We start from the raw sequence: 25,821 nt of genomic DNA, 5'->3' as shown, positions 1-25,821 counted from the left end.
TGATAGTCTTCTTGATCTTACACCTTCTTTTTTCCCTTCATATAAGTTATAATATATGCACATATTTTAGGGTTTTTTGTAAATACTGAGACTGAATTGGATTCAGTGCTGTTCGATGGCTAATAATAAAGGTAAAGCAAATGAAAAGAGTTAATAGATGAAAAAAATTCCAAAATTATATCATCATTTAAAATCTTGATATTGGTAACACAGCTCTGAAGATCCTGTACTTCTCTCACACTAAGTGATGCTTTGCCCTTGCAGAAAGTATTGTGAGATTTTTCTACATAATAAAGCCAAGAAAAATTTGAAAGGCAATTTCAGCTGAATATTTTTCCTTCTTTTTCTTCAAAATAAATAGGGGATTTTGCATCATAGCTGAAGTTCATTTTCACTTAATAAAGGACTGAAACTCATTTGTAAAGTCTGAAAAAACACCACTTTCCTTGTCTCATTTTACACTTGGTATAAAGGAAAAATTAGGTAATAAAATTCATTTGTACTTTATGGATTAAATAATTTTGAAAGACAGTTTTTCTGCCAAAATCACTGGTTAACAGAAGGATTTGTAAAGATTTGGTTAATTTGTATTGGTTCTTCTAAGATAAATTCACATGAAATAACAGCAGAGTAGCTTTACTGGTTGATAAATCAGAGTAGATAAAAGCCAGGTGTATACATAGTGCCCAGTTTGTCAAGTCACCAAGCAAAATTAAATTATCCTGTCTGGGTTAATTTTTCACTGAAATAGTTAAAATTGCTCACTCCATCAAATGAAACATCATTTGTAGCAGTGAAGACCTATCTGCCTGAGAAATTTGCATATATTTTTTTCTGAGTTTCCTAGGTATTTATTTAAAATACATCCATTTAAGTGCACTCCCTACTTCTTTGTCTTTGAGGGTCAGAATGTTACAATTTCAAGCAGAACCAAGAATGTTAAAAATAATTCATCGGAACGATGTTGAACTCTTAAAACTTTACCACTTGCATTTGAATGGATGGAAATTTCGCTTTCAGATGCAAAGTCTGAATTTTGTAATTATTTATAGATTTCAAAATACCACACGTGACAGGATATTTCCTTATTTAGAGCCCAGAGTTTTCTCTTTCAACTAAAAATCTCCAAAACTGAGAAGGAACCAGCACCAACTGATTCCTTAAGGACCTCCACTGCAACAATCAATTTCAGCTCATCTCTTTGCAAATAAGAAGACAGAATGAAACACTTGACCTTTTCTACAGTCTTAGTTTTCCTCTCATTTGTTTGTACTGCTTTTCAGACACTTGGTGAGTCTATTTTTTCCTATCCTCTGAAAAAGTGGATGTGAAAGTGGGCATCTTTGTTGTCTTGCTGGTTTCTCAGGCTCTTTAAGATTTTCACACAGCTTGACTACTCTACATTTCATATTTGTCCTAACAGGAGTGATCCACTGGAACTTATAAAAGACAGATACAAATGATGGGTTTTTTTTTTACTTTAAAAGAGTTGAGAAGAGTTAAAAAGGGGTAAAGCTGGGAATCAGTGGATAAAGATTGACTTTTGGGTAAAAATTAGTTATTGATTATGTCTGCTCTGTGAAGTAGATGGACTTCACAGGGTGGTCCATAGTCCTTGTCTGTATATGTGACTGACTTAGAAAAAATCAAAAAGAAAAAGGAATTAAATCGGGTATTTTATGAGATTAGCATAAGATTAGCATGAGATTATGTGGGATGAGATGGAACTTGTGGATTGATATAAGATGTAATACCATGGCTGCCAGTGGAAAAAAAAAATTAGAAATATATGGGAGTCAAGAATAACCCTGGAATAACCATTACAGCTTTCAGAGTAAGGAGGAGAGGCATAGTTAAGGCTCTGAAGTTGACTAAAGACAGATCACAGCTCCCTTTTGATGTAAGGATGATGACAATGTTCAAGGACATTTTTTCTTTATCCTTCAGTTCATTAGATTTGTGGAGTGGGATACATATCACAGCTTCCAAAAGCAGATGCTGTGTCATGTGAGCTGCACCAGCATTGCCCTGTGCAAAAAGGGGGTCCCCTGCCTGGTCCGTGAGCTGGCAACCAAACCCACAAGTAGGAACCTCATAGTTTCCAGCAAGAACTTGTATTATTAGTCCCAAAAATACTATGCGGGACAATAGCTGAAACTTAGGGGACTACACTAAGCACCTATTTATTTAGCAGTAAGAAATTAAAGATTTAATAACATTTAAAACATTTTGCCAAAATGGACAAGAAAAGAAGAAACTAGGTCTCAGCCTCAAATTTAGATTTGCAGAAGTGGCACTTCCATGTTTTACTGAGCTGATCTAAGTAATACAGGGACTTTCTCTGAGGGCTCAAGAACTATTCTTTCTGTCACAGCATCCCAGAAATTTCCAGACACTTTCTCCTCTGTTCACTACTTAACAGTGGCTTGACCTAACATCCTTCAGTTCTAGAAATTTACTTTAGTGTTTGGAGGGGTAGCTAACTGGCCCTTATGTCTTATTCTATCAGATGGATATGGGAACAATGCTGTATCTCTGTTTCCAGGTAATGATTTGAGGTACAGAGAACTGAAGGGTAAAGATTTGCCCTTCTGTTCCATAGGGCCTAGAATATTCCTTGTAGTCCAAATTCCAAACCCTCATGACCCAAAGCCATGTGATAGCTGTTTGCTTCCTGGAATTTTGAAAAGCATGCAGCTGTGTGCTCAGGCTGACCTACTTTGCATGTCGATAGTACAGCTGCAGTTCTGGTCAGTCCTTACCAGCAGGGGATACTTGTTTCAATGGATTACTAAATTAGGCTGCCTGCAACTCTTTAAGAGTGTTAAGCACCTTATTCAACACTCACATTGCACTATCACAGAGGCCCACACCTGCAGCATCTGTACCTCCACATGCTGCCCAGTTCTTGTGAGAATGTTTGTGATTTGATTGTGTGAATTGTGTTGACTTCTTATGATGGACATACTAATGAAAGGATACTGGAATGAGGTAAGATAACGAGTCACCATTACTCAGTTTTTTAATTCTAAAAAAAAAACCCCAAACCATAACAGAACATGCCAATTCCAGAAGAAGCAAGAGTCACAGAAGGCTCACTCATTTAACTGTATTAAGCACAAATGCCACCCCATGGAAGTGTATGCGACATGAGCTAAATCTATAAGGCATGAAGTGATGGCAAACTTACAAATTTTCAGTAAGGTGTCCTTTGGAAATCTTGAATGAAATGTACATTTCAGGAGAAAATTAAATTCCATTATAATGATGACATTTTTGAAGTTGCCATAATGTGTTTTATGTATTCTTATTTCTCTGTATTGTATTTACATGTACTTACATGAGCTGCACTTATTTTTCCCTCCCAGAATGAAATAAGTCTTGAAAATACCATTTGATCCTTTCAAATGTGACTCATATTTGCAGTGTCCTGACATGAGTCAGATCAGCATAGAGTCAACAGCTCATCTTTCTCTGCACAAGCTCCTTCACCATGTGCTCACCATAAATACAGTAATCCTGAATTTTTTGTTTTACAGACAGTGAAATATTTTTAATATACAATGAGGATATTAAGCTCTGTTTAAGCGCTCAGAGTTCTGAGGTAGTCACTACAGCCACGTGCAGGAAAAACACCGACTTACAAAAATTCAGATGGGTCTCTGATCATCAGCTGATGAGCATGGCATTTGCACAATGTTTGGGAGTGCCCTACAAGCAAAACCATGCTAAAATTTCTCTGTACCCATGCAACAAGAAAAGTGAATTCCAGAAATGGGAATGCAGAAATGAGACCTTGGCAATCCAAGGGGAAGATTTCTTTCTCAGTGCTGGCAAAAAAAAAGAAAACATTGTGCTGAAAACAGGATCAGATACAATGAATAAGTGGAAGATCTATGGAACTATGGATGATTTGTGTTCTCGAGGCCATGAAGGTAAAGTTTAAACGTTAACCTTGATGGTTTATTGAATGCATTTGTTTCCCATCACAGATATGGTTCTATGACTTCTGCTCCCCTTAGTCTAACATCAGCTGTTCCCCCTGAGGCAATGGTGGACTAGAGGATGATTAGTTCACATATTCAGGCTTGTATCCTCCATCCTGGAGAAACACAGCTGCTTAGGTTCAGACAGCATGCAGTATGTGCAAAAAATGTGCTTTGTTTTTTCTTTACTTTTAAAGCAAAGGTGGAGGTTATTTTTAATTGTTAACATTAACCACTTTTCTCAGTGATGCCTAGCAATAATATAAGAGGCAGTGGAAAAAAACTGATGCACAGAAAATTTCACCTGAATATGAGGACGAACTTCTTTACTGTGCAAATGACCAACCACTGGAACAGATTGCCCAGAGAGATTGTGGAGTATCCCTCACTGGAGACATTCAATATCTGTCTGGATACAACCCTATGCCATATGCCCTAGGATGGCCCTGCTTAAGTAGGGAGGTTGGGCCAGATCATCCACTGTGGTCCCTCCCAACCTGACCAATTTTGTCACTCTACGACTATAATCAAAGCACTTGATTTAACTGTATACTCTTACTACTGAGATTGTATTAGTATTGTTGGAAGAAAGGCAAAAATCTCTAAGTAATAGACCAGTATTAAATGTAAGGAAATAATCTCATGCATGCTACCTTCAGTTGCTCTACAAGATTCCAGATGCCAAAAATCCGGCAACATTTAACAATTAAATCAATGAGTTACTTTTAATGAATGATAGGAAATTAAGTTACATAATAAAACAATTTCTACTTTTAGAAAATTATACTTAAATATATGAGACAAAAATCTCTACAGTTCTTTCATAGTTGGCTACAGTATGGAACTGCTCTATTTCCAGCTGTTACAGCAATGATGTACCCCAAAAGCAAACAGTAAATTGCAAGCCCTACCAAGAACTTCCACGAAAGACACTGCTGGTGACAGCAGTTTCCCTGTTACACTGGTATAACAACTGCCATGCTTTCTCCATGTAGTCTTATCGAGTGTACAGATACGCAGATTCATGTACATGTAATAAAATTTATCTTTGCCCCCTCAGATCTGTTTACACTGTTAGGAAATTCCAACGGAGCTCCATGTACCTTCCCCTTCCAGCTGAGTGGTAGATGGTATGTTGAGTGTACTGCTGCTGGCAGGTCAGATGGCTTGCTCTGGTGTGCAACAACGCCCGACTTCAACGTGGACCATTTGTATGGGTTCTGTCCAACTGCCAGTAAGTCCCACATGCTGACATAAATATTATAACACAACATTGTTCGGTAACTAGATCAATACTGAGATGCTGTCAATAATACGGAAAGGAAAAACCTTATAATGACCTAATTTTACTCAAAAATGTCTCTCTCAAAACATAACATTCCTAACAGAAAAATTAATCTGTTTGCTATTAGTCTGTAGTCAGGCTGAAAGTTGTCTGGGCGTGTCCATCAGTTGTCAACACACAGGAAAAGAGTAGTGTGCTTTAATATGACTGTCTTCAGCATAGAATCACCTAAAAATTGAGACGCTATTCACAGACTAATACTCATTGATACTTGTGGTAGCAGTAGTATAACCTTTTCTACCCAAACAAAGCCCTGTTCTGTATAACAAGATTGATCTACAGTACATGGGAGTATGTATTTTGTCTTCTGAAAGACATAAGATAAGAAGAGTGGCTCAAAGATCTTACTGAAAACTATTTCTGCACTGTCAGCATTTCCCTTGTAATGTTTCAGAATACATTACAAGATAATGCTATATGAACAGATAAAAGTATGTGCACTGGGGTGCAGGATGAAGAAAACCAAAATATGGTGTTAATGAAGATATTAAAAATGCTGCCTCAAACCTAATTTTTCAGTGTGATACCATAGAATCAGCATTTGTCATTTTGATAGGAGCATTGCCCTGGGAAATCAGGTTCATCTCACTCACAACCCCCAACTACCACCATCATTTTGACTGATTTGATGAAAATTATTCCCTGGTGCAATATTGCAAGCAGTAGCTTGAAAAATCCCATAACATCCTCTCTATATAAACCAGAAAACATGAAGTGTTTGGCATTATAAAATTGATTGGACATTATCACTAACACTTGAGTCTACAGTTAAAAAAGAATGTTAAAAATCTGTGAATCAGCAAAAAAAAAAAACACAATAAGAAATAGAAAACATTTCCTCTAATAAACATTCAAGAAATTTAATAACTTTTTCTCAAGAAAAGCAAAATTTAGGACAAGTTGTAATCACAGCTTATTTCAGCACTTGCCCAGGGAACAGTTTTGCTAACAGTGAGCTCTCAGAAGACAATTTCTAAACTCCAGAACACATGCCAGACAACAAATACAACTCCAGCTCCTCATCTGTTCCTCACTGGACCCTTCCCCAGCTCTCTTGCCCTTCTCAATGTCTTTCTTTGGCAAGGAACCCAAAACTGATCCCAGTATTTGAGGTGCGGTGTCACCAGTGTCCCCCAAGTACAGGGGGACAATCACTGTCCTGGTCCTGCTGGCCCCACTATTCCTGATACAAGCCAGGATGCCACTGGTCTTCTTGGCCACCTGGGCACACTGCTGGCTCATGTTCAGCTGGTTATCAAACAACACCTCCAACTTCTTTTCCACTGGAAAGCTTTCCAGCTGCTCTCTTCCAAGCCTGTAGAATCTTCAATGTAATTAGTGATGGCATAATTTCAAAAGCAAAGTTTCCATTACCGGAAATGTTTGTACTTCAGTTGTATTTCAGCCAAGAATAAACTTGGACATAGTCTGTGAGCTGCTGAACAGGATTTCAGAGTAGACAATGACTAAGATACAGTTTTGCTTTATTGATATCTTTACAGGTTTTTTTTAATCTGGAGATTATAAAATTTGAAGAGGAAAGTAAAAAATAAAGAATGAAGGTCTATCTCTGCTACTTTAAATTGCAAACCCTCTTTTACTTAACAAAGATCAAGCTAACTTGCTTGCTCCAGAGTGTCATTTCACAAGTAAGCTTGCAGGAGAATTTTGCCATAACATTTTGTGTAAAATGTTTATTACAAACTGAGATAGTAAATCTCCTTTCTCTCACACAGACAATGACAGATTTTGGAGTACAGATCCTTTGACAGGAACCTACTACCAGATAAACTACCAGTCAGCTCTCACATGGCACCAAGCAAGGAAGAGCTGTCAGCAACAGAACGCAGAATTACTCAGTGTTACAGAGATACATGAACATACGTATCTAAGAGGTGAACTAATAATCAAGATTCAATAAAAAATGTGTCAGAGAGGTTTTTGTAACTGATTTCAAAGGTTTCAGGGTTTTAAGCACTTTACAATGAATAGCTGATGAAAAAAACCCCACATGTATATTATATATATGCACTAATCAGAAATAGCAAAATTACTGTAAATTAAGCTTTTTATAGGTGGAACTTCTGTAAGTTGTGGAATTGCCATTTGAAATTATTTATATTATTATTTAAGAATTTCCAGATAATTAAGCAAAAGTTAGCTCAAGCTCAGAAAACACCAGAAAGGTCCTAGAAAGGGACCTTAGAAGAAGAAACAACATTTTAGGAGGCAGTCATTATATGACTTTCATGTTAATGAATCAGTATTCTTCAAGTATATCTAATGAAATAGTTTTTTGGAAATACCATGCAAATTTTATACAGAAGACTCCTAAAAATTTGAAGACTTTCTGGATGTATGCACATTCTGTAGGATGAATGTCCAATGTCAATTGCTTCACAATCAAGAAAAGTTGTAACAGTATTAATAATAGCAATTCAGTCTTTCCATTTACAAAGCTTATTGTTTACATATAACTGTAGAATAGCACTAAATTCAGACAAACTACTTTGTAAAATAGTCTTTTGCAATTCTCTACCCTTTATTTACAGAAAAACCCCTTTCAGTTTATTACCAGTAAACATGGATTCTGTACTGAACTTAGAAATCACTAAGCAGACTTTTAATATCTTCTTCTAACCTTTGAAAATACAGAACATTTCCTAACAAATCTTATCGGAATTCAATTCTTTTGGTTGCCTAGATCTGATTGACAGCAAGAGATCCTCTCTCTGGATTGGGCTTAACAACCTGAATCTCAACAGCGGCTGGCAGTGGAGTGGTGGCATTCCCTTCAGATACTTTAACTGGGCACCAGGTAATAATCTTTTTTAACAGTTTTAGGAATTAATATTTCTCATCAGTATGATGAATGCATATTAATTGAAGTCCTGTAGTATTTCCCATGAACATGAGGAAATGGAGCTGAAAGGTATGGGAGATGTGACATGGAAAATCTGACAATTATGCTTTCCTTCACTAGATGTACCTTATGGAATTTCAAGAAGAGCTAAATAGTCTCATCTCCTAAGAGAAGCAGATAAAGTAAAAAGCACTAGATGAGCTGTAGCAAACTGGGAATGTCTCCAAGTCCTTAAATCCTCTGTGTCTTTACAACTGTCACAAGGATTATCAGATCCTGCAACCTGCAAGGACTCAGCTGTCAGTGAGCATCACTCTTGGAAAGTCTTCCTCTTATGCTTTTCTACTCTTCTATCCTCTTCAGCATTCAAGAGAGCCTGTAAATAGAGTTCACACCACTGTCAGTTTATCTTTGAAGGCCTCTTAATGATTGCCATGGCAACAATCAATTGCAGCAGATGCTGAATAAATCCAAGCATGGTCCATCTTTTGGCCTTTCTAAGTTTCAGAGATGTCACCTGCTTTTATCTGGCACAAAGGATGAAGGAAAAGCCTAGAGACGCTTAGTCTGGTACAGGATTTTGTACCTTCTGTTGAGCTGGTCAAATTCCTTAAGCCTTGCAGAGAAGAGGAGTTGGCTCTCAGGTCAATCAGCCCACACACCCAGAGCTCCTGTATCCCCACATGATGACTGTGATCATGAGTTCATATACACATTTCCAGTTAACTACAAAGTTGTTTTAAGTTGTAACTTTCGGGGGAGGGGGAATAAAAAAATTAATTCATCACACTGTGGACCTCTCTGAGAAGAGGAAAACACTGACCATTCACCAGATAGGGATCGTGGTCCTGGAGAAACTCCTGGAGGGTTCATTGAAGAGGCAGGCAGAGGAGAGACACTCAGCAATAGTGAGGATGCTCTGCTTGCAGCAAGGCACAAATCTGCATCCAAGTTGCCAAAGGGGCATGCAGAAATGACCTTTTCAAAGGGCCATTTAATGCAACCTTTCCACCAGCGCATACTACAGTCTCTCTTCTGAGCAACCCAACAATTTTCACAAAACTTACAGGACTGTCTTATTTTTGAGACCATTACGCTGCCATCAAATGTGGCAGAAAGTGTGAATTATGCAATAAGCATATAAAGAAATGTTTTGATGGGTACTTCTAAATTACATTTTCTTATCTCTCGTAGAAAAATAATTGTAGCAATGAAGTCATGAGCCTACGACTGACACATTAGAACGCTGGATGTAAACTGTTCTTTTAGTTACTGACATAAAACCTGTGCTACATAAAAATAATTCGGTTTTTATTCCATGAAGGAAGCCCTGAGCCTGAGTCTGAGAAACTCTGTGCAGTACTAAATCCCAGAAGAGATGCTAAATGGGAAAACAAGCCATGTGATCTGAAACTTGGCTATATCTGTAAAAAGGAAAACTCCACAATGGATCCTTTCATTCTTTCATCAGGTATGTCAAGTAAATAAAAAAAACATTTTGATAAAGACAGAATTTGTGTCACTGAAATTATATTTAATGGCTATTTGAAATTTAAAAATAAAGTAGGCATTTTAATTTGTTCTTCTGCTATAACAAGGAGTACAGAAAAAAGCACACTGTAATTTCTTTAGCCAAATATATTTAAATACTGAAAATGTTCCTGGTACCCAGTAACCACAGAAGCATTTTTACTGGGATAAGGTGTACACTATTATGAAAGTATCATGGTCTGCATGGACATGAAAATATAGTTAGAGATGCCTCACCCTTCCTGCAGCGCATTCTAATGAAAACACTGAGGTTTATCACTGAAGGCTTGGCAAAGTGGCACTGGTAGGCTCAAAGCAACATCTTGGTGGTGTTGCCTGTAGCCTAGAAAGATGGTAAAAAAGAGCAAGTTCCTTCAGAACACTTTTCTAGTACACTTCTCTCTGATTTATTTAATGAGACTCAGTATGGGAAGCCACGTGTGCAGAGAATTACTTGTGCTACAGTAATAATGCCTTTATGAAATATGCAGAACATAACTGGGTAGGATATATTGTGTGGAAACATTATATACAAAATTCCAAAATATTCCTCTGTCCAACAGTGAATACTTCACAGTAGTGAAGCCCAGTAACCACTGGTTCCAGTATTTTCCTCTTTTGGTAAGACGCGGTAGGTTTTTTGTAAAAGTACAGTGAGTAAAATCACACAGACTAAAATATATGTGTGAGGAATGAATAGAAGTACTGCTAATTTGTAATAACTTTAATCCTAATTAGTTAATTAACTGATTTTCAATGTAATTGCAGTTATTCTAGACTTCCGTTTGCACTTTAAAAATTTGAAATATCTATTGATTTTAAGGGAATGCAGAGCCTGTTAAATGCCCAGAAGGATGGTTACCCTATGGAGGTCACTGTTTCATGGTTCACAGAGACCCCAAAGAATGGAGAGAGGCCCTAATTTCCTGCAATGAGAGCAATGGCAATCTGGCCAGTATCCACAACCCTGAGGAGCATGGCTTCATACTGTCTCAGCTTGGCTACCGTGAGTGTTTCTACAGGGCAGAGTTTGGTACAAATGCAGAACTGTATTATTAGAAATCTTACAGGGTTTAAATAAAATAATTCTTATTCATTTATTACAAATATTTATAGGGAAGGCCACAGATACATAGGTTAGAAAAGCCTCAAACACCAACAAACCACAAGAGGAATCATTATGCTTTCTTCATTTTTGTTTTCATTCTTTTCAATTTGATTTTCATTAGTTTTTCACTGCATGAAATCACTTGAAGGAAATAACAGCTCTAGTTACTGCGGTATTTGGACTGATTATCTGCCTCAGACACCTTGTAGCTGTAGATACAGCAATGGACTTTACTGATAAAGCTGAGGAATCTTATTTCCTGCTGGTATCTCATTTTTAACTTCTTGAAAGAAGAATGTGAATTAGGATTAAAAACAATCTCCTCTGTCTTTCAATATAGATGAATTTGCATTGTAACATTGCAATTTCAGCTCATTTCCACAAAATCTTGCTCCAAAGGACTGTTTCAACTTGGGTAATAACACAGATGACTCTCTGTTCTAGAAGCTGTGGATGAGCTGTGGATTGGCCTGAATGACCTCAAAACTCAAATGTACTTTGAGTGGAGTGATGGGACTCCTGTTACATATACCAAATGGTTGCCTGGAGAACCAACCCATGAAGTCAATGGGCAAGAAAATTGTGTCATTATGGCAGGAAAGGTGAATCATTCCTCATTTGTGTAGCACTGTACTATTTGAGTTTTGGTTATATTTCTAGAGGGTTCTTTTAATTCAACTTAGCAACAAATCAGAGAGTGGTATCTTCATTCAGACATATGATTGTCCTAAATGAAATTTAAAATGAAATTATACATAACTAGATGAACATTCATATCTGATCGTGAGTGTACATTATATACCAAGCAAACGTTAACAGCTTGCCAGGGCCACTTAGAATAACATTAACCTCTTCATTAAGCACAAATACTCAGAATTCACTAAAAAGTACAGATCTTCATTGTCCCATTGAAACAATATTTAAAAGAAATAATAATTTCTTTTAAATTCACCTCTTCCCAAATTGCAACTAGGATGGATACTGGGCAGACAATGCTTGTGACAGAAAATTAGGTTACATCTGCAGAAGAGGCCCACTACAAGGAGTTTCTGAAACAGCAAAGACTGATCCTGCCTGCATGAAGGTAAGAGGAAAGCATATCCAAGAATCTGGTTAGCAAAAATCCATTGTTTTCGTAAACTCCACTTGACACTGAAACTATTTTTTTCTGTCTTCCCTAACAAGTGTGATTCTACAAAAAATTCAGGGTGATAATTTTCACTACAATCCCTTATTTAAAATAAAGATATTTTGAATTTTTTTTTAGAGAATATGAGTCAGGCCTATTATATAAGAACTCTCTGTGAAAGGGGTTAGAGCCATTACTGTGGTTTTCTGCATATTTTTTATATTGTTCTACAACCAACTGTGGTTATTGAAGCTGTAGTAGGGACTGCTAACAATTTCTGGACTATGCGGCATGATGCAAGACGATGACAAATCTCACTATTCAAGCCAAATCAAAACAATAAAATCACTTTTCAGTGAATTTGTTTTGAAGAAATTATTGTATATTACTCGGGTTTTTTCCTTCTCTTTTCCCTCTTTTTACTTTTCTATTTACTACTATTCTATATTTAGTAACCTTTCCCACAAGGCCCATAGGAGGAGCAGAGTTGAGACTCGTGCTCAACGGAACTAGGCAGCAGCCAAATACTGAATACAGATTTTATTTACTTTTCTTTGGTGCAGCAAGTAATCTATGAGCTGCCATAAAAGGGAAAATGACTTAGGATTCACCCATAATTTTGAGGATTTTGCTTTTCAATTATATCCATGTTACCTCTTCAGTCAGACTTTTAGGTGAGCTGATGAATTAAAGCAATTAATTAGTCTAGTTATTGTACCTTTAGCCTTGAAACATTAGGAAACTTGAGTCAGCATTTCTACTATAACACAGACTACTCTTTTCGATTCTGAGCAAGGAAAAATTTTATTCACCTGATTCTGAATGCACTCTTCGTTCTTAGGAGAGTCCTAAGTCCCTCTGACATTTTTAGCAGTAAAAATGTATCCATTATTAGTTGTCAAAAAGTGAGATTTATACATATGAAATGTCTTCTTTCTGCACTTAATGTTTGCTAAGTTTAATTTCCATTAGTTCACTGGAATTCAAGTGAATACATTAACACATTAGGTTATATTAACAATACGTTGATTTAAGAGTATTCTCTGAAGTTCAGGTACTATAACATATACCTTTTTTTACTGCAACTACATTTCACATGTTCTTGACAGGGCTGGAAAAGACATGGTTTTTACTGCTACCTAGTTGGACATACCTCTGTAACATTTTCAGAAGCAAAGAAAACCTGTGAAAGGAGCAATGGATATTTAACAAGTATAGGAGACAGGTATGAAAAAAAGCTTAAAAACTGTATATCTGGTGCAACAATACTGGAATTTTAAAAAATAGTTGAGAACTTTTTGGGGAAAAAAAAAGAAAAACAGATAACCACAGAATATCCTTTTTCTGAAATAAAAATAATTAATAAGCACTATGGATTTTCTAACTAAAAATAATTTACACATTGATGTTTTACAGTACTTTACTCTGAAAGGACAGACAAAAGCAACTTCTGCTCTGTAAACAGCAGCTTTTCAGTATAGCACAGCTTCACCTGCTATTGAAGCTAGCATCTGAAACCCAGTTAAGCAACATATTTCCATGTAAGAGAAAGGCTAATGGAGATTCCATTCATTCTAGTCTTGTGAATTTTTGGATGCTGAGGAATGGAAAACTAAGGGAAAGCTAGGCTTAATGCCATCTGACTCCTGTCATTTCAGATATGAGCAAGCCTACCTAACCAGCCTCACTGGTCTGAGCTCTGAGAAGTATTTTTGGATTGGTCTCTCAGACAAAGAAGAGCAAGGGAGTTTCAAGTGGGTGACTGGTGAAGGTGTTCTGTACACAAACTGGAACGCAGCAATGCCTGGTACTCTGCCATTGGACTAAATTTATACTACTGAGGAACTTCCTGTGTTCTAATTCTAAACTGTTTTCCAACTTTGATAAAACACATCCATAATGACCCACACAAACATTCTGCCTTTGAAACTGGAGTGTCTTTGATACATGTACTCGGCACTAGTGAGGCTGCAGCTCGAATTCTGAGTTCAGTCTTGGGCCCCTCACTACCAGAAAAACATTGGGTTGCTGGAATGTGTCCAGAGAAGGGCAATGAAGCTGGTAAAGGATTTGGAGCAAAAGTCTGATGAGGAGTGTCTGAGGGAGCTGGGGTTGTTTAGCCTGAAGAAAAGAACACTCAGGGGGGACCTCATCACTTTCTACAACTACCTGAAAAGAGGTTGAAGACAAGTGGGGGCTGGTCCCTTCTCCCAAGTAACAAGAAACAGGGCAAGAGGAAATGGCCTCAAGTTGTGCCAGAAGACTTTTAGATTGGATATTAGGAAAGATTTCTTCACTGAAAGGGTGGTCAGGCCTTATAATAGGCTGCCCAGGGAATTTGCTGAGTCACCATCCCTGGAGGTATTTACAAGATGTGTAGATGTGGCACTGAAGGACATGGTTTAGTGGTGGGCCTGACAGTGCTGGGTTAATGGTTGGACTCTATGATCTTAAAGATCTTTTCCAACCTAAATTATTCTATGATTTTTCTATGTTGCCATGAAAATATTTCTTTTCTGACTCCTCATTTTTTACAAGAGCAAAATCAAACTGAGAAGAAAGGGTGAAATCCCTTCCATCCTTGGTGACAGGCTGCCAAATCCTTGCCATGAGTGGCATAGGAAAGAGGCAGGCAAGGGGTTGTTCATGCAGTCAAAGGGGAGGGCAGATGATGAATGACTTGAGTTGCTGGTTTCCTCTTTTTGCAAAGCTCTTCTTCTGAGTGGACACTACACTTAATATTTCAAATAATCTTTTGTAAATTAATCACATGAGTTGTAAAAATGTCAAGGCAACCACTGGAAAATACTTTTTTTTTTTTTTTTTTATATATCTCATAAAGGGAGTGAAGCTGGTTGTGTTGCCCTAAGGACTGGAAATGCAGCTGGACTATGGGATGTTCAGAACTGTGAAGTAAAGGCAAAATTTCTCTGCAAAAAATTAGCTGAAAAAGGCACTGTTCCTCTTATTCCTGAAACCGTTTCTGATTCCAAATGTCCCTTGGGTTGGGATACAAGCAATAGCACTAATGCATGCTTCAAAGTAAGTACTGGTTTTTGCAACAATCCTACTCATTAAACAGAAGAGCACCAAATAGACAGGGAATCTAAACCTCACAGAAGGGCACGTTATAGCACAAATGTAATAAGCTTTTTTTTGAACAACTGTTCAAATATCACTGCAGTTTTCCCTCTATCAATGATATGTAAGGTTATCCAATTAGCATACTTTTTAATCCATATTATACATGATAATTGTAATGGAAAGTTTTCCTGTTTTGCTTATACAAGGCATATGTTTAACACACTGTAAATACGGTGTTCTACCTGCATCTGCAGGATTTTGTGAGAGAAGGAAACCAAAAGAAAACATGGTTTGAAGCCCGAGACTTCTGCAGAGAAATAGGAGGAGACCTGGCTGCCATTAGAAGTGAAAAAGAGCAAACGGTGATAGAAAACTTAATAAAGTAAGCAAATGAGCTCCCTAATAATTGATAATTTGGTGTAACAACACATTATATAATAATAAATTGTATTATTCTTGTGTTGTTCCTGAAATAATTAGTTGAAAATCTATCTGTTTTTCATCATCATAATAATAAGAAAAGTAACTGAGAAAATGGCTCAGATGGGTAATGTTTTAAAAGAAATTTTTTGAATTCCCAAAGTTTTTCATAATCTGTAAATATTTTAAATTCAGAAAAAAATAACCCAACAAGAAAATTTGTTGAATGCTTTTCCTTCAGACCCTTTTCTAAGTTTGTTTATTGAAATATTTTGAAACGAAATTTTGTCTTCCAGCAGCCCTGAACATTTTATTTCTCAAAGAACACTTTAATCACACCATCAATGAAAGAAAACCATGTGCTCTGTTTTCAATACAACCATTTGCAAAGTAGGAAATTTTAAGGTGTGAACTTCACTTACTTGCCAATGGGAATTTGTTAACCAACCGTACTTTTTGTTTTCAATAATTGTTATCATCCCACGTACCTTGTAAAATTGAGCAGCACTAACCATATATATCCTCTTCTTCCCCCACACATTTTTTTCACACTCTAGAAAAAAATCGCCATCATCTCAGCCTTTCTGGATAGGTTTGCAGTGTTTGGATCCTGATGGTGGCCTTTCCTGGAGTGACAGATCACCGGTGAGTGTTTCACTTCTCTAGTTTCTTTCTGTTCTGACTTTTTTGCTGCTGGAGCTGTTTCCATGACCAGTGTACTTAAGCTGCATACGAATTTCAAAAAATGCCTACCTTGCAACTGGGTAACTCTAAATCATTATTCTTCACACTGGATTGGAGAAAAAACCACAAACAAACAAACAAGAAAAGGCCAATAAGCCCTGAGGTTATACCATCACAACACTGATTATTACAACAGAGGACTACATTTGGCTACGGAGATGATTATCCAAGTCACAAATACATGAGAAAGGTCTCTCCTAACTTTTAATAGTCACTGGTGATATATTGCCATGTTCCTTTCCCCTGCTTTTTATTTATAATCTCATTTGATTCCAGTTTTCATGAGACTGCTACAGTCTGTTAAATGCTGCATAAACTCAGAGCATTTCTTTTCTCTTGTGTAGTGTCTGTAATTGCTTTAATAGCCCACATTGGCTGCACAGACAGAAGAGGAAAGAAAGAAGTGGTTTCAAACTTTGGCACCACTTCTCATTCCTTACAGAGTGCAACTTTTTTCTGCTGTATGATAAGAATAAAAACTAAAGCTGTGTTTCCTCTGTAGGTGAATTATAAAACAAAGGATTATTTTTACAATACTGTATTTGAAAACTGTGGAGCGATCACGGAAGACCCTTCATGGATTATGGAGCACTGTGAATACAGTCATAACTGGATTTGTGAAATAAAGAAAGGTAGGTTACTTTTTACCCTAAATTCACTTTAGGAAGAAATTTAAGCTGAATTAAAACAGGAAGCTCTGCAAATTACATACTGGTAAAAAACCTGGTTGATTTCACAGGAATTTTGCATACAGAAAAATAGATCAAGATATATAATTACTTTCAGAATACAACATTTAATCTGTTAATGATAAATTTTTTTGTTTTATTTTGAAAAAAATCCATGATACACTTTACTGAAATTATATTTCTTTATGTAATTATGTAAACATAGAAAATAAGTTGAAAGAAGAGCTTACCTTGTAAAATCCACTGCTCTGCACAAAAGCAGATTTTTGTCAAAACATAAGTTCTGACTGATATGAAACTGCATATTTCTTGGAACTTTTACCTGTAGGGGATATCCAAGTTGGGGGGGGGGGGGGGGGGATAAAGGGACAAAAAGAGAGAAAGAGAAGATAACAATTTGAAAAAAAAAGAAACACTAGTTTAAACTTCCATATCCTTTGTGAAATGAAACTTCACTCCTCTGCTCAAATGTGACAACAACACATTAGTCACCTACTCTAATTTAAACAAGATTACAGCATCATAGAATCTTTTTGTAAGATGACACTTAGAGACACTCCTGTAACAGGCCTGCTGTAATAAAAAAAAGGTAATGAAAACTTAAAAATTCATATACTTGAAGACAGTAGACAGATTCACATCTTCCTCTCATATAAGTAGTGACATCTTCTCTGTTTATACTTCTGTAGTTTTTTTCCCAAATTAAACTACTGTTGGGAAAAATATTCAGTGAAATAGAGAGGAATAAATCATAACCATGTGTTTAGCTACATATTTTAGTTCCCAGACTAACAGCAGTGTTGCTTTGGTGGCTCCCTGGGCTCCTTGACAAAAGCAGTAATGGTTAATGTTTCAAGTGATATTTTCCAAATAACATAATTTCTGTGCTGGTGAATTATTCAAAACAATCTTATTCTAACCAAGGCACATAGTCTCTGCTTCTCATACTTAAAAAGTAATAGTCGTAGACCTCTATCTCAAAGAGATGTTGTAAAGATACTTTTCCTGGTAAGTTCCTTTGTAAGTTTTCACCTGCATGATCATCATAACTAAAAATCATTAGCATAAATGTCAATCATAGCTGTATACTGTTAATTATTATTAGTGTATGAATGGGAGAAATTATAGCCTGATGAAATTACCATCATTAGTCAGCAGTGCCTAATGGCATGCTGAAAGATGCTGAAATAGACATAATGCTTCATACTTCCAGAACAGAAATATTGGGTTTTTTGTTTTAAATACTGTCACCAATCACACAAGAAATTATTTTTAAAAGTTGACTTAACTTTCTTTTTCACCCAAGCACGTGTGTCACACACTTAATTTGATGTAATTACACAGCAATACAAACATTATGATGAATTCGGGGGGGGGGAAGAAACATAGAATCACAGAATGATTTGAGTTGTAAGGGACCTTAAAGATCATCTAGTTCCAACCCTCTACCTATGACCAGGTTGTTTAAAGTCTCATTCAACCTGGTTTTGAGATTATAAAGGTGACATTAGCTTTACATTTTTATAGCTCTTGGCCTTGCATGTTTAAAGAAACATTGCTCCAATATCACACTCCATGCAAGTGGCAATTTTTCCTTTGTTTTATTTTTCAAAAGCTGGTGGATTTTCAGTCAAGTATGAATCTTCTCAAAGCAGCTACACAGAAAAAAAGTTTCACAAATAAATAAATAGTATTAAGATGTAAAATAGTTTGAAGCAAAACTTTGTTTAGTATTGGAATTTCTTGTTCAAATACAAGGTAATGTCCATAAAGAATTGTTCAAATTATACCAACATTGAAGTATTTTCACTATTTAATTTTCTTTCAGAAACAAGTATTGTTTTAGACTAATTTCAGCCATCTAATTTAGGCAGCATTCAGGATGTACAAGATGCACTTACCAAAAATCTATCAAGACAGAGATGTAGGCCTGTAATGCATCTTTTATTCCCTGAATATCCACTATTTTTTCTGCACCAAATATACTATATAAATATATTCTGCATTGAATATGTAAAATATGAAAAAATAAGAGACACTGAGATAATTTCCATTGATTGAACACTTATATTGGCTCAATGATTGGTAAACGTTTTACATCTTCATTTTTTCCCCCCCATTTCATTACAGGGACACCCTTGAAACCAGAACCTCTGGGTCCTTCTGCCAGTAAGCTTCTGTTTATTTTCACTTATCTAAAGGGTGGTATCATTTAATAACAGCAACTTTGCATAAGAACTATGAAGAATACAGACATTCCTCTTCTGTGTTGCAGCATATGAAGTCACAGAAGATGGCTGGATTATAAAAGGAGACAAACAATATTTTTTCAGCCCAGAAAAGATTTCTATGGAGAAAGCCAGAACATTCTGCAAAAACAATCATGGAGATCTTGCTACTGTTGGAAATAATAATGAAAGAAAATTTTTGTGGAAATATGTAAGAGGAAATTTGGCTATCTTATATACTATATAGCCTATATACCCTCTGCTTGTGAAGTACAGTGCTTCTTGCATAGTATTACTACATTTTATTAGGAATAGATTTAAATATTCTATGAAAAAATATTTATTCTACAAAATGGATCTTCACTTTAACAAAAAACATACAAAAGAATGTTTACCATTTACTAGGGTTGGTATATTCTTGTACATTCTAATCTGAATGGAGTTCTACTCGTGACCAAAATATAAGGAGCAATGAACACACAGATTAGATGCATACTCAGAAAACTCCCTTCGACAGGGTGGTTACCTCTCATCTGAATATCATCTTCCAGAATACAGTGTTGTATGTAAATGTGAGGCAACTGCCAGTCTAGCTTTGATGGTCATATTAGTTCTCCAAAACGACTTTTAGAAGAAAGATTTAACCTGTTCCAGGTTAGACTGGTGAACTAGGGCCTTCATGAATTAGTTTTCCACAACATGGCCAAAGCACGGCAGGGGCATGCTAACAGCTTAAAAGCCTGCATGGTGCCTCAAACCTCTGCCATAATCCTGTTTGGTTTGCTAATACCAAAGCAGCCACACAAACTCCTGTCTATTTCACAGCTTGTTTTTATTATGTGAGAAAAGATATAAAAGGAGGAGAGGACAGACAGCTTGAGACATAAGAATTACATAGCTGCTTGAGTACATGAAAGTACAAAAAATTTTATAATAAATTTTTTTCCTCAAATCTTCTGTGACATTTCCTTTTTAAATTGAGAACAGAACTTTGAAAGCTTTGGTCATACCAGTAATGCAGCCAAAATTGGGAAAGCATCAATAAAAATAATAAAGCAAAAGTATGTGCTGTGTGGTACCTCAGATGACTGTGCATGATCATTTAAACAATGAGTATTCATCTCTTTTCTTCCATAACATAAAATTCACACTTTTCCTTTTAGATTACTAATAAATATTAGAAAACACTGACTAAAAAGTATGTTTTTGTGTTTAGATCCTAAAAAATGGCAAACTGGATTCGTATCTCATAGGATTAATTCAGAATGCTGATCAGCAGTTCAGGTAGGCAAATAACACATCAAGATTCATAAAAGGTGGTTGTAGAAGTATTGTACTTCCAGAGCTCCTTCTGAAGGAACCACTGCAATGGAGTTAAATGCATGTTGAAATGTGTGCTCTCCCTTCGTTCAACTACATTGTACTAACACTGTTTTAAATGGAATTTTTGTAGGCAATAGGTACACTACGAATACATAGATTTCAAAAATAAAGGTATTTTGGTATTTGACTTGATATGCAGGGATTTCATTACCTAAGGTCTTTTGATCCTAATGGAATCTCCACTTACAGACAGACTCAGATGTAACTTTTTAAACATATTTTTAGCATGTTAAGGCAGATTTTTCTCAACTGTTCCATGAACACTGTCTGAGTAACCACTACTGTTTTTCAGTTGGTTGGATGGAAGCCCAGTGCACTATGCAGCTTGGGCACAGGGTGAGCCGAACTTTGCAGGAGCTCAGGAAAATTGTGTGGTCTTAAATAAAAAGGATGGTGAGTTACACAACTCTGTTTGTTTTAAAGTTATTTTATGGGCACTGCTCTTCCTCTGTTTGTTAAAAATGTCTTGTCAATTTTCACCCATTCTTTCCCAGCACTTTGGAGAAATATGCATAATAAAGTATACTCATTTTATCTGAGGTTTCTTCAGGTAAATGGCAATATTAGCCATTAAAGTGGAATATAAGATATTGATTTTAATGAGGAATGCAGGGACAATTCAATCACTGATTTTTCAAATGCACAAAAATATGTTCTATTCAAATCACCTGCAATTTTTTAAATAAATAATTAGATAATAGTTAGCAAAGGAACAGAACATAAAGTGAGTTTCACATTTTACAGTGTTTTCACCAATAAAGTGTTATTTACACTTGCATCTTTCAGTGCAATAAAGCTGTTTGGGTGGATTCTACTCAGAGATCACAGAGTTGCCCTATCAGTCATCTCATATGGCCACTTCTCCCCTGGTCACAGCAGGATCAAAGTCCCCCTGCAAGCAATGATGTTGGGAACCAGAGTGGAGCCACATGTAAACCCATATTCCCAGGCAAATTTCTTTTGAACTTACAACCACAGAAGCCTGTTCACTTACCCACAAATTTCAGTCTTATTTACTGTCTTATTACCTACATTTCAATTGATTTCAGGCTTGTGGAATGATGTCAGTTGTGGCTTCCCCAATGGCTATATCTGTGAGAGGCAGAGAAGTTTTATAAGTGCAATACTTCCTTCAGAGGTACCTTCACCTCCTGGAGGATGTCCTGCAGATTGGCTGTTATTTAAAAATCAGGTATGGTAACTTTTGTCTAAGCACAATTATATTAATCCTTAGGAAGGTACTTAAAGATATACAAGAGGCTTTTTGTCTCTCGGACATCCATCTTTTGACAGTTGTATTAAAAAATTAACCACTTGCCTAATTATTGCAAAATGGCAGTTTTACATTTCAAACATAAAATTCCTTCTGCTGTTACTCTAATAGTCTATACTTTTTTTCCCCCTAGTGTTACAAATTTTTTGGTTCTTCCTATGATTACTGGATTACTGCAAGAAGAACTTGTATGAGCCTTGGAGGAAACCTGGCAAGCATACATAATGAACAAGTACAAGGTACAGTGCAACAGCACTTTAAGTAATAGACAGTCTTTACACTGCATGCAGTGGAGATTTCCTACAAAGAAGGAAAGAGTCAGTATGTAAATGTATATATTCTATAGTATGCCGACTCAGCATTGGTTATATGGCCATGGCATGAAATATTTTTAGAACTGGAACAATCTGTTTAGGGCATGCTAGTGATGCTAAGGATTGCTTCTTCCTGTTCCATGCAAACTGCCTTACATTATTTATAGGTATGAATTAACATAAAATTAAAAATCCAGATCTAGCATTTGTAGCTTTAGACACAGAGAAAGAAACAGAATGCATGGTCTGTTTCTCCCAGAAACAGAAAGGGATATACTACTATACCTCTGCCTAAATTCTGCAACTTAATTCAGTAGAATGTCAGAGAAAAGCACATTTTCACTTTGCCTGTGTTCTCCAGCTTCCATTTGCAGCTGTATACAGCTGCACATTCCCATCACTCAAGCGGTTCATCCTGAATGTTGAAATAAGTGAACTCATCAGATATCATGGTGGTCAGACAGGTGTTTTGTCTCTTTCCTCTCTCCGATCTTGTTGTAGTTCCAAATACACTCTGAGACTTTTCACGGGCAAAGGCTTGGTATAATCTTGAAATAATGAACTCAGGTAAAATTCTGATCACATGCTAATTAAAATTTTTTTTTACAAGACTTTAATGAACAAAATAGTTAAGTATTTGTTTATGAGTTTAGGTCTGACTGATGGCATGACACATTAATTTTCATTTCTATTGGCTTTTCTCTAGCTTTTCTCACTTACCATTTGAAGGATGTTTCAAATGATCCTTGGATTGGCTTGAATGACCTACTCAGTGAACTCAACTTTGTTTGGGCTGATGGAAGTGCTGTCTCATACACAAACTGGGCTCCAGATTCCCCAAAACTTGTAGAACCCGTTATGTTTGACACTCTACGTCCAGAAGATGGCCACCATCTGCAACAGGTAAAGATCACTTACTGTTTACCATGAAGTTTAAATCTGAGGAGCAATAGCACTTCAAGTAAACAGCTCACTTCACTGCGGACATTACCCAGCCTTCTCTGCAAGTTGTTCACCTATCTTTACAATGGGACTAGCGATAAGAAGTTTCAATGTTTGAGTATTCTAGCTATCTAAGAGCATAAAATGGCATTACTGTAATTTTGCCAAAGTATTCAGCAAAATTGCAGCAATGTACAGATTTAATAAAGATTGGATATATTGAATAAAGTTTTCTTTTTCATAGTAATCTGTTGTTCATTTTTCAGAGAATATAAATGCAACATTACAATTTTTAACATACAGAATCATTTTCATGTTTAGGAAGGAAGGAGGAGAGAATGCAAGAGGAAAGAGCTCAATGTTTTTTAACAGTTTCCCTATTTAAAATTGTAATTGAATTGCTAAGGGCCAATAGATGTCAATTCCCTAAACCAATAAAACCTTCTCCACTGCTAGCACTGAAATCAAACAGAATGCTGTAAATAAAATAGCATTCTACATAATCATACCAATATAGACTGATTTGCACACCCACATTGCCTTTCTTCCATTTATTTCTATATTTTACTTTCAAAACTTGCCCTTCACACTATGCCATTCCATTCACTACCCATCCTCCCTTCATTTTGATATCCACACCTTCAAAGAACCCCAAAATCATAGCTCTAGACATCCAGCTTAATCTGCATGAGCTGCTCTTGCCCACGTAGCCCCTGGCCAAGGTATATTGGAAGACATAAGGATATTGCACAATACATAGCTCCACTGTAGCTCTAATAACAGTCCTAGGAAATAGCAAGTAGGAAAAAAAGTGTATAAAGGTACATCCTGCTTTTCTCCTTCACCTTCAAGATGTTAACAGATCTCTCCTTCAGAGGATCCTTTTCAATGGATGGAAAATTTCGGCATGGCAGATTACTAGGTGATTGCAGCTTGTAATAAACTTGATGTTCCAGCTTGGTAAGAAACGCTAAGAACTAGATGACAATAGTTCTGCCGAGGACTGTACTTTAGGTGATTTTGTCAAGAATGACCACTTTTTAAAGCTGGCTTTGCAAATTAAATACAAAGCATGACCTCAATTTTATTCTCATTCAAAATCTTATCGATGGTCGCTCATTAGTTGGGACAGAAAGTGTCACAGACAGTTCTCAAAAATAATAGTGCCTTTCAAGTATGTCTCCTTGAAAAGAACCAAATGAACAAGCAGATTGAGCTGAGGATTACAAAGATTTGCAAGGGTGTACAAAGGGGGAGCTGGCTGCCAGAAAGAACAAAAAAGGATAAAAGAAAGGTGTTTCTAGAGTTGTAACACACACCCTACAATATCAGAATTCAAAGGAAAAAAAAAAGGAGTGAAACTATTCAGGGAGTACTTTGTTTTATAACTTCTTATATCAATGTACCCATATCTTTCATTTCTCCAACAGTTTGATTGTGTTTCTCTGAAGAGAGGACCTGCTGATGACACAGGAAAATGGAACAATGAGGAGTGTTATAACTCGAGAGGGTTTATATGCCAGAAGAATAGCGGTGAGTTCTGTATTGCTAATCTTGATATTTATAACACAACTATTAAATCACTTTTCTTGTTTAATATGCTTTATGCCAGTCTGAGTTTGTTTTCCTTTGGTTTTGTTTTGTTTCATTTTGTGTTGTTTTTTTTTTAAGGAAACTATCAGTAAAACCCAAGGGCCCATCCTGCCTCCCAGTGTTACTTAGCAATGTTTTGGAGAAGGGAATGATAAAAAACACAGCAGAATTTAGGAAATGAAAATTATTTTATTTTTAATAGCTAAAACCTACAGAAATAAGGATCTATAGAATATCAAAACTAGTAAGTTTTACACTTATCCAACTGATTGTCACAAAGCTGCTAAGCTGCAAAGAGTATTTTGAAAACAGGCAAGTCAGGTTATTTTTGACTAATGGGGTGAATCTGCCCTTAAAACATAAGATACTGTGCATTTATAGATTCAAAAGTCAGATGCTGAAAATACATTTCTTTCATCCAGAAAGTTCACTGTTATTTTAAAGTTATCTTTTACTTATAAACAGCTAAGAAGAAGGTGTTCCATTCCATTAGCAATTTTATACTAGGTTTGTAAATAATGAAGATGCTATTCAGTTGCTCAATTCAAATATGTGACTTCCAGATTAAACTGTTCTTGGGGTACTTTTTTCCCCCTTCTCCCTACAGATCCTCAACTCTTTCAGTCATCAGCAACAGTGCTGGACTTTGCTTCTGACCATTCTAGTGGCATTAGCTATTCTGTCACACGTTTCAAAATGAACTGGGAGGAAGCACAGAAAAGTTGCAATAACAATGCCTCAGAACTTGCCAGCATTTTGAACCCTTATAGCCAGGCACTGTTGTTCTTACTTACACAGGAATATGGAGAGCCTCTGTGGATTGGCCTCAACAGCAACACGGTAAGAACATGTACATTACATACAGGCAGTCAAGATGGCACCAGACCTGATCTTACTTTATGCTCTCATCTTGTTACCCATAGGAATTTCTGCCAGTGTAGTGCTGAAAACAGCATGTTAGATCAGTATAGTTCCTCTTTGCACTGGAAATCTTCAAATAAGATTTGTGTAGTGGAGATTTTAATGACCTAAGAACTCTTACAAGTTTTAGCACAAGAAAATATTTCTGAAAACCAGTATTTAACAATGCTGTATGTTGTTTGGAGTCATTTGAAGTATCTCAAACATAAACTGTAAAGTCACCTACATTTTGAGTTTATTGTTATCTAAAAGCTCTTGCAGGAACAACA

General features: G+C 36.3%; 1 protein-coding gene across 3 annotated transcripts in view; it reads left to right on the top strand.

Annotated features, from left to right (window-relative positions):
• Positions 1 to 1,102: 1,102 nt before the first annotated feature.
• LOC113954392 (macrophage mannose receptor 1-like) overlaps positions 1,103 to 25,821 on the top strand; it is a 30,848-nt gene continuing 6,129 nt past the window's right edge. The window contains exons 1-24 of one of the 3 annotated variants that reach the window (XM_027658626.1): positions 1,103 to 1,290; positions 3,540 to 3,935; positions 5,047 to 5,220; positions 7,068 to 7,226; positions 8,036 to 8,149; positions 9,519 to 9,665; positions 10,548 to 10,730; positions 11,277 to 11,434; positions 11,806 to 11,916; positions 13,071 to 13,186; positions 13,620 to 13,768; positions 14,804 to 15,003; positions 15,300 to 15,427; positions 16,023 to 16,110; positions 16,712 to 16,841; positions 19,029 to 19,067; positions 19,174 to 19,337; positions 20,343 to 20,410; positions 20,802 to 20,902; positions 21,559 to 21,701; positions 21,916 to 22,021; positions 22,803 to 22,999; positions 24,469 to 24,571; positions 25,239 to 25,471. In XM_027658626.1, coding sequence (XP_027514427.1) covers positions 1,221 to 1,290; positions 3,540 to 3,935; positions 5,047 to 5,220; positions 7,068 to 7,226; positions 8,036 to 8,149; positions 9,519 to 9,665; positions 10,548 to 10,730; positions 11,277 to 11,434; positions 11,806 to 11,916; positions 13,071 to 13,186; positions 13,620 to 13,768; positions 14,804 to 15,003; positions 15,300 to 15,427; positions 16,023 to 16,110; positions 16,712 to 16,841; positions 19,029 to 19,067; positions 19,174 to 19,337; positions 20,343 to 20,410; positions 20,802 to 20,902; positions 21,559 to 21,701; positions 21,916 to 22,021; positions 22,803 to 22,999; positions 24,469 to 24,571; positions 25,239 to 25,471 — 3,477 coding nt within the window. In that variant the 5' untranslated portion in view covers positions 1,103 to 1,220. The remainder of the gene's footprint in view (positions 1,291 to 3,539; positions 3,936 to 5,046; positions 5,221 to 7,067; positions 7,227 to 8,035; positions 8,150 to 9,518; positions 9,666 to 10,547; positions 10,731 to 11,276; positions 11,435 to 11,805; positions 11,917 to 13,070; positions 13,187 to 13,619; positions 13,769 to 14,803; positions 15,004 to 15,299; positions 15,428 to 16,022; positions 16,111 to 16,711; positions 16,842 to 19,028; positions 19,068 to 19,173; positions 19,338 to 20,342; positions 20,411 to 20,801; positions 20,903 to 21,558; positions 21,702 to 21,915; positions 22,022 to 22,802; positions 23,000 to 24,468; positions 24,572 to 25,238; positions 25,472 to 25,821) is intronic. The other 2 variants (XM_027658625.1, XM_027658624.1) reach the window with 2 other exon arrangements.

The sequence above is a fragment of the Corapipo altera genome, unplaced genomic scaffold (assembly GCF_003945725.1).
Source record: "Corapipo altera isolate COAL_440 unplaced genomic scaffold, ASM394572v1 63, whole genome shotgun sequence".
NCBI lineage: Eukaryota > Metazoa > Chordata > Aves > Passeriformes > Pipridae > Corapipo > Corapipo altera.
The sequence above is the reverse complement of the archived record's forward strand: the minus strand, read 5'-3'. Positions and strand labels throughout refer to the sequence as shown.